This window comes from Fukomys damarensis, unplaced genomic scaffold, assembly GCF_012274545.1.
Source record: "Fukomys damarensis isolate Sample0158 unplaced genomic scaffold, DMR_v1.0_HiC HiC_scaffold_23, whole genome shotgun sequence".
Classification (NCBI taxonomy): domain Eukaryota; kingdom Metazoa; phylum Chordata; class Mammalia; order Rodentia; family Bathyergidae; genus Fukomys; species Fukomys damarensis.
The window spans coordinates 17,792,866-17,801,332 of record NW_022900935.1 but is presented as its reverse complement, the minus strand read 5'-3'; the positions used below and the strand labels follow the sequence as shown (position 1 = coordinate 17,801,332).

Here is an 8,467-nt window from a genome sequence, read left to right as displayed (position 1 = left end):
AAAAAAAAAAAAAAAAAAAAAAAAAAAGTCCACTAGGGCTGGAATGTAGCTCAGTAGTAGAGCACTTGCCTAGCAGGCACAAAGCCCTGGATTTGATTCCCAGCATCACAAAAAGAGAAAGAAGAAAAAACTCAGCCTAAGGGAAGGTGTTGTTCTTATTATGACAAAAGTATACTTTCTAATTAAAAAATAAGAATTCCAGGCCTGACAAAAAATTTGTATGTTATGTCCAAGATCAAAGCTAGGAATTATAGTTTGGATGCTAATATTGGAATTATTAGAATATAGTTTAAAGGCTAGGGATGTAACTCAATGGTAAAGCACTGGCTTAGCATGACAAGGCTCTGGGTTTAATCCCCAGTATTAAAAACAAAAGTAAAGAATATAGTTTATAGGAAACAATGGGACAAAATACCTAAAAGCAAAATTCCCCTCAGAGAACCAGAGGCAGCCATGTTTGCTGCAGCACTAGAGGAAAATGCATTTTCTTACAAGTCAGAAATTTAGGTTCTTGACCTAGCTGTGTCGTAAATACACAGATGACTGCAAGCCAGTTGTTTGATTTGCCTAGAGCTTGGTTTTCCTCATTTGTCATGGAAACCTATCCACTTTCAGATTCTGTGAGGGTCTTTTGACATGAATAATATGAAAATGCTTTAAAATAAAAGATCCCAGTTTTGAGTTATGTGACACTTTTGTTTATAGTCTTCTGATTCTTTTTCTTCCTAAAAAGAATAAATAAAGGGCTTGGGATTTAGCTCAGTGACACAGCATCTGCCTTAAAGTGCAAGGTCCTGAGTTTGATCCTTGGTATGCCCTAAAAAATTAAAAATATATGAAGAAGGGCCCAGGATTTAGCTCAGTGGTTCTGCTGCCTGCCTCACGAGTTCAAAGTCCTTAGTTCAATCCCTGGTTAAAAAAAATATATAGATAGATAGATAGATAGATAGATAGATAGATAGATAGATAGATATATTAAGAAAGAGAACCACTTGTTTTGTTTACCTGCTGAGATGTCTGTGGTGTTTGGGAAGAAAAAATGTAAATAAGTACAGAACTATGTCTTTGTGTTCAGCTAATTAAAAAATATTAGCAACACAGGAGAGCACAGGTGTGCACATTTTGGAAGTCCTACCAGGCTTTGGGACAGGTTGGTATAAAGCTGTCCTGGGCAGCACCAGCAGTCGACTGAAATGAATGGAGCTTTCAAACTAGTCTGTGTTGTTTTGTTTTGTTTTTCCTGCTTGTTACATTGCTGATCTCATCTGATTACCTCACTTTGTTTACAGACTGTAAAAGGTGGGATTTCAGAGACCCGGATTGAAAAGAGAATTGTGATTACAGGAGATGCTGATATTGACCATGATCAGGTAAGAATGCCAAAGAGATTCTGAGCATGGCACTGGGACACTTGGCGGACACAGGAGTGGACCACCCCCACCAGAGGATACCTCTACCATCTTCATTTCCAAAAAATTTCTTTGGCTACTCTATCTCTTCAGAAGAAAAACAAAGGGAACCAAACTGTGAAGGCCTTTGGGACAGGAGCTGCAGGTGGGAAAGCCAGGAAGTGCAGTTGAAAGAACATGGGCTCGGGCTCAACGACTTGCTCATTATCGTGTTGTAGCTCTCAACTCTTGGGACTCTGTTTCCTCATCTTGAAACTGTGGATTATAGTGTCCTTGTCGCAAGGTTTTTGTGCCTGTCAAGTGAGATGCAAGACAGGCAAAAGGTGGGCTCCTGGTAAATGGAGCTGCTTTTGCTCAGGAGGAACCGGCCCTGCACCTGTGTTATATGATACTGAAATCAAAAGGAAGCCTGGTCCCTACCCCACAGCACTGCAGTCACAGAGAAGGCAACAAGGGGCTGTCCAGGTGATGGACAAGACACCAGGAGACTTGCAGCTTGGTTTCTGCCCTAGATCCAACACTAACTTGTGTAACCTTGGGCAAACCACTTTACCTCTGATATCTTTCCTCTCCTAAAAGAGAGTGGATTGAGCTAGATAATTTCTGGGCCTCTCTGGGTTCTAAATTTCTATGTTTTTATGTTAATTAGGTGCTAATTGTGTGCTATAAGCAATTAGCAAATAATAAGGTCAGGATTAATGTTCCCGATTCTCTGTTGGGGGAGGTTAGAACAGTAAGGCTGCAGAGGAGAGGGGGTGGAAGAGACTGCATGCAAATGCTTCTGGAATCACTGACAGGATTGCTAGAGCAATAACTCTGTAGCCTTTGTGCTGATATGCTGAGTGTCTTTAAAAAGAGAAAATTGAGTTGCAGCACTGGCAGTTCCCTTGAACTGCGGGGTTGAGACTTGTGACCGAGAATGCTAGGTCCAAGGTCCCAGAAACATGCCCAAGGAGAGGCCATGCAGTCTGTTTGCCCAGCTCAGTGCACCCTGCCGCATTACCAGCCTGAGTTTGGGTGTGATCTGAGCCCCTACTTTGTACCCAGTCTGCACTTAGAGCAGTGAGGTGGAAGGTGTGCTTTGTAGTGAGACAGAACTGGGCTGAACCCTAACTCTGACTTCTAGTATGTACCCCTAAGCACTTATATTGCTTCAGAGCTGTAGTTTGACCATCTGTAAAATAGAGAATAATCAGAGGTTTCTTTCAAGGTTTTGAAACAAAAGAACAAGCATACTTGATAGCTCTTGGTTTTTTTTTTTTTTCATCTTGCTATGTAGTTCAAGCTGACCTTGAACTTATTGTGTAGCCCAGGCCGGCCTCAAACTAGAGGTGATCCTCTTGTCATAGCCTCCTGAGTGCTGGGATTACAGGGATGCACCACCAACCCCGGCTCATCGCTTCCTTTTTGTAGCACACTTCTTTGCTTTCCTCTCTTTTCCTGAACTTCCTGGTTTCCTTGTGTTGAATACAGTCTGTCCTCCAGAGTCACTGCTTGAGTGAATCCTCTCAGACCCACCCAGGTGGATATAGCTGTCATCTTGACTCCCTGACAGCTCTGGCCTTCCATGTCTTCTGTGACTGGGGCCTCCCTCTGCAGGAGGAGGGGACAAGGTAATCACCAGGCTGGCCTAGACTAACATCATCAAGAAGTGATGGCCCCGATTCTGGCCCTTCTTCACCTACCTGGCTGCTTTTTGTCTGAGGGAATTGTCCTTGTATTTCATAGGTCCTCGTGCAAGCCATCAAGGAGGCAAAGGAACAGCACCCAGACATGTCAGTGACCAAGGTGGTCGTCCATCAGGAGACTGAGATCTCTGAGGAATGAGCTCAGGTAAGGAGTGTTCCAGGTTGGGGTGAGGACACCATTGTGCTAGCCTGAGAGAGTTCTGGCAGGGCCTGTGGACACTCAGGGAGCCCATCAATCCAAAGAGATGTTTACACTGGCATGTGATAAAATAGAAGTAGAGATGATTTTTAAATAGTGTTTGGCCCCAACCAAAACAGCCAGGTGATTTGTGTTCTCCTGCTTTTAACAGTACTAGCAATATTGGGTAGGTTCCCCAGACTTGCATTTAAAACCCTGCTCACTGCCTGAACCCATTTATCCCTCCTTCACCTCACCATGCCTTGGTTCTGCTCTCTGAGTCACAGGTATATCTAAGCCTGAACCAGGGCGGGCCAGAGGAGAATGAAACCACAGAGCTAGACCAGGCAGGATAGGGCTCAGATAAAGGAATGGCTGAAGCTCTGGACCAGACTAAAAATTTGGAAGCAGGAAAGCTGCTCTCTGGGAACAGGGATCCAGCTAGATTCATGCCCAAAGTAAGTTTACAAAGGTCTTGAAGTAGCCACCCATCATCAGGTGGGATGTGTACGGGGCTCAGGTCCTGATCGTCATGTGACCACAGGAACTTGGCAGTGGGGCTGGGAAACTCGCTTTTTTTGCAGGATTTAAAAATGTGCTTCTTATAGCCGGGCGTGGTGGCGCACTCCTGTAATCCCAGTACTTGGGAGGCTGAGGCAGGAGGATCGCTGTGAGTTCGAGACCAGCCTGGGCTACATAGTGAGTTCCAGGTCAGTCTCAACCACATAGTGAGACCCTGTCTCAAAAAAAAGAAAAAACCATACCAATAAATAAATAAATAAAAATGTGCTTCTTTCTTCCCTCTAGGAACTATCGTACCCCCAACTCCCTGCCCTTCTCCTGTCCAAAAGAAACCAGCAAAATGATTGGGAAGTCAACCTGCAATAGTCAGTCTTCAGACTTGCAAGTTATCCTAAACCACCAGAAAATTAATTTCATTTTCTATTTGGAGTTTATAACAAGAGATTCTTCTAGATATCACTGATCCTTTTGAAGACCTTTTTCTATATTGTGATACCAGAAATTGTTCAGCTTCTCACTCTATGGACGGGGTTTTTTTATGGGGTAGTTTGTAACCCCTTCAACCTACCCTCTCCCCACTTATTTCCAACCTAGATATGGACGGGGTCCACAGAATTCTGCGGGATCCTCCAGAGATTCTGTCAATTGTGTTGGAGGCCAAAATCAGCACCATGGGGCATGTGCTCCTCCCCTAGTCTTGCACTCTTTGGATGACAACAGAAACTTCATGACCCAGCTTTTGCAGAACCAATGATATGATTTTGCTAGAATGTCAGGCAGGTGACTGCCCTGATCTGCAGCTCTCAGAAAAAAATGTCCTGTCCTTTTGCCAGGCTGTTTTTGGTGAAGCTGAGACCTCTGCTGAGAATGTAGTATCGTTTTACCCCCGCCCCCCAACCTGCTCTTTCTGTTTTGGAGCTTCTTTAGGTCAGACAGAAGTTGCTTCAGATATATCTGATACTGTGAATGTTTGAACGTATCTGTGGCCTTTATCTCCCCCTCTGCCCTTTTACCTCATCAGAAGCAGTGACTCTGCCATGCTTCCCCAAGCTCCCATCTCAGGAGACCAAAACTCACGGAAAAATAAGCACTTTTGGCCCAAAGTTCTAATGAAACATTTTAATGGTGGTCCGGGGAAGGAAAGTTAATGAGGTTTAAAATAAGGTCTTCTTGTTTTGGGAATGTGTACTTCACACGGGAATTTTTCTCTGTGGCTGTGCCTCTTTCTCTTCTGGCATGGTAACGGAAATGGCTCAGAAAGGTTGTGTTCTTTGACCTTTTTTCTCTGCAGGGCACCTGCCTGAGGACACCCTCCTGGAGCAAGGGTGTTACGGGCTTAGGAGCCACCTTTCCCACAGGACACTGTGCGAAGGCCCCTGGTCTGCCCATTCCCATTCACCACCTGAGGTCCGCTGTTTTTTTTTGTTGTTGTTGTTCCAGAAATTGAACTCTGGACCTTGTGCTTGCTGGGTTCTTTAGTCTTGATTCTGTGTTGGGTTTTGGATTTAGTTTAGTTTTTGTTTGTTTGTTTGTTTGTTTTCTTGGTTTTGAAAATGAGGCCTCATGTCCCCAATTCATGGTAGGGATTTGGAGGCCTTTTTTATGCAATAGGAGTTCTCTAATCTTCCAACTTGCTTCCTACAAACGATCTGCCTGGAAGCGTCTTAGAATCCTAATTCGAGGCGAGAAATGAACTTCATGGATTAAACAGTAGGTCACTGACAGCGATTGCTGGGGGCTGAAGGGCAGTGAGCATGAGAAGTCTAAAAGCCAGCCGTGCAGGGTCTCTGCTAGCTGAGATTTTAGACAAACTCAGCTGGTTTGAACTGATTTCAAGTGTGTTCATTTTTCTTTAGTTCTCATGTGAGACTTAACCAGGGAGCCCTCTCTCTGGAGGGGCAGGAGAGCACCATTGGAATCTACCACAGGCTTGGGGAGGAAAGCAGGTTGTCCTATCTCAGGAAGAAACTTACAGGCTGTGGCACAGGATCTGAAGTGATGGGCTATCAGGATGGGGCCCTGGCCAGGGCAATATTGGCAGGAGTGGTGGACATTAAAACTTTAGGGGGCTGGGGATTTAGCTCAGTGGCACCGCACCTGCCTTGAAAGTCCAAGGTCCTGAGTTTGATACCCAGTACCACAAGAAAAAAACAAAACAAAAAACTAGGTCCTACAAGGGGATGTAGCTCAGCGGTGTTGCACCTGCCTTGCAAGTGCAAGGTCCTAAGTTTGATCTCTGGTACAGGAAAACAAAACAAAACAAACCATGTCCCATCCAACAAGCACATAATGGAGCTTGCTTCCTGAGGCCAGCAGTCCTGCTAACTGAACTACAGTTCACAAAGCTGAACCCATAGGATAAAGGGGTTGGGAAAGGAAGAGGACAGACACCATGTCTATTTAGAACCCTGAGGACTCTGCTCTCTGGATCTGTGTCAGAGCTCTCATAGCACAGGACCCAGATCTGCAGGCATAAAGCTTCCCCAGCTCTGCCACCAGCTCTGCCACCAGCTCACCCTTCTTTCCACCTCCTTTGTCTGCAGTTGGGCTAGAACTCTAATTTCCTTCCAAGCCTCTTCCCCCTTCCTCTCTCTCTGGCAACAGAGCTTGAGATTTGGCAATTGTTTTGATTTTATTTTTTTCTTTCTGCAGTTGTGTATATGTGTGTGTGTATGAAGAAAAACAGGCTCTGTCCAGGTAGAAATGGTGAAGCGGGGGATATATTTCCGGGGTCAGAGACTTGGCTATAGTTTTCTTAAAGTGACTCAGACACACCACAGTAACAACTCTCACTGCAATTTTATTTTTACTTTAGAAATAAAAATTTCCTTCAAACCACATGAGATCTCTGCCACCCGCCCACAAAGCAAGACCTACATTCATAAGCCAAGGGCTCTGGGAACCTAAATGCAGGACTGTCAGGCACCTCACACCTCCTCCAGGCCACTGCTGTATTCTGGGGGACACGGCAGCGGGGGTGAAAAGCCCACCATCGCCTTGGGAAAGGGAGCCAGAGCTATGGCCTGACCAGCACCCCTGGGTACTTACAGGAAATCTCTGCCCAGGATCTCAGCCCCCAGGCTGCTGATTTTTACAAATCTCTCAAATGTATTATTTTGATGATAAAAATGAAGGAGCTTTGTAAATTTTTTACAAATTATGAATCATACAAAGTAGTTTACATTTCTCAACAAAATAGGAACTATAGCAGCAGAATCAAATTGGTAAAATCCTTAAATTAAATAGGCAATAATTAGGTCTGCTGTTTTGGCCTTTTGTAGTAAGAGAAGTGGTTGTAGTGCTTAGATATGTGTTTGACCTTGGCTTCTTGTATTGCATTTTCCAATAAACTTAAGGAAAAAAAAAAACGAGTCTGTGAGGACTGATTCACTTTTAAATTTGTCTTCTACCAGCAACTTGGGGAAAATTAAAGCCGGGTGGGGGAAACCTAAATTGAACCATTTTCTCAAGAAAGCTATCCACGTTGGCCAAAAACGCAGATTCACTGTTGTAGAAAGGGATTTGACAGTCCGAGGGAGATTTTGCAGCACAGGCCATGAAGTTAGAAAGGACCTCTCAGACCTGTCTGGGGAGGGGCCAGACCCGGTATGAAGGCGTTGGCAGTAGTCAGCCCTGGAGGGTGTGAGTGGTGGGAGTTCAGGACTTGGGCCCTGTCCCAGAGGGCAGAGGAGGGGTTCAATTCCACCCCATTGCCCATCTTTCTTCCCAAAGGTCTAGACACCATCACCAGCGCCACCGTGGATGGAGCCTGTCCCGGCCTAGAACATCCCAACCTACCTTCCAAGTATTAGGAGGTCCTTGCCCACCACTTTGTCAACACACCAGGTTCATCTTCCAGCCACCTTGGCTTGAGCCTCCAGCCCCTCCCTCCAGGTGCCTGTCTAGGGCTAAGGCCACATACGGAGTCATGTTGATCTCCACTGGCCATGTTACAATATTCCCTCTCTGGCTCACGGCGTGCACAAGTGCAGCTGGCTTCTCTGCCCACATGCAGGTCAGGATGCCTTAGCAGCTGCTGTGCTCAGAGCATCCATCCCAGCCAGGGATGTGACTGAAGCAGCTCGCAGACATTAGGACTCTGGGTCCTCTGCTCCTGTTACTACGGTCCATGGTGTAGCCCCATAGGTTGCCCTCCTGTTTCTTAGACCCGGGCCCCCAAGTCCCCCCCTCCCCTCAGTTTGGCATACCCGCCCAGACTGAGGCGATCCAGTCGTGGCCAGCTGCGGTGAGCACAGTCTTGAGCCGCTGGGGCCCCCAGGAGGAGCTCCCCAAGGCCCAGGTCCAGAGACTTGGAATGTTCAATGTAGGAGCCGGAGGGCTGCACTGTGATGATCATGTGGCCAGTCTGGCTTCGAGGACCCCAGGGTGGGGCCAGCCCTGGGCCCTTCAGTGGGTAGCTGTTGAGCAGGGCAGGTAACCCCAAACGAAGATTAGCAGGCTCTGAACGCAGACTCCGCACCGACGGAACGGGTGAGGTGCCCCGACACTGGGCCAGGTCCCAACTTTCCGGCTCTGCACAGCCTATGGCTCTGGGAGTCCTGGGGCCAGGGCTGGGAAGAAGGGCGCAGTCCCAGCTGGGGCCGTCGGGGGGCCGCAGAGCCTGAGCCCGTAGCACCCCCTGGCGGAGCAGTCGGGTCTCCAAGTCTCGG

General features: G+C 46.7%; 1 protein-coding gene across 7 annotated transcripts in view; it reads left to right on the top strand.

Annotated features, from left to right (window-relative positions):
* Positions 1–5,705, top strand: part of Epb41 (erythrocyte membrane protein band 4.1) — a 166,858-nt gene extending 161,153 nt beyond the window's left edge. For all 7 annotated transcript variants that reach the window (XM_033767744.1, XM_010632055.2, XM_010632034.2 and 4 more), the window contains 3 exons: positions 1,290–1,370; positions 3,138–3,242; positions 4,083–5,705. In XM_033767744.1, the coding sequence (XP_033623635.1) occupies positions 1,290–1,370; positions 3,138–3,236 (180 nt within the window). In that variant the 3' untranslated portion in view covers positions 3,237–3,242; positions 4,083–5,705. The remainder of the gene's footprint in view (positions 1–1,289; positions 1,371–3,137; positions 3,243–4,082) is intronic.
* The last annotated feature ends 2,762 nt before the right edge of the window (positions 5,706–8,467 follow it).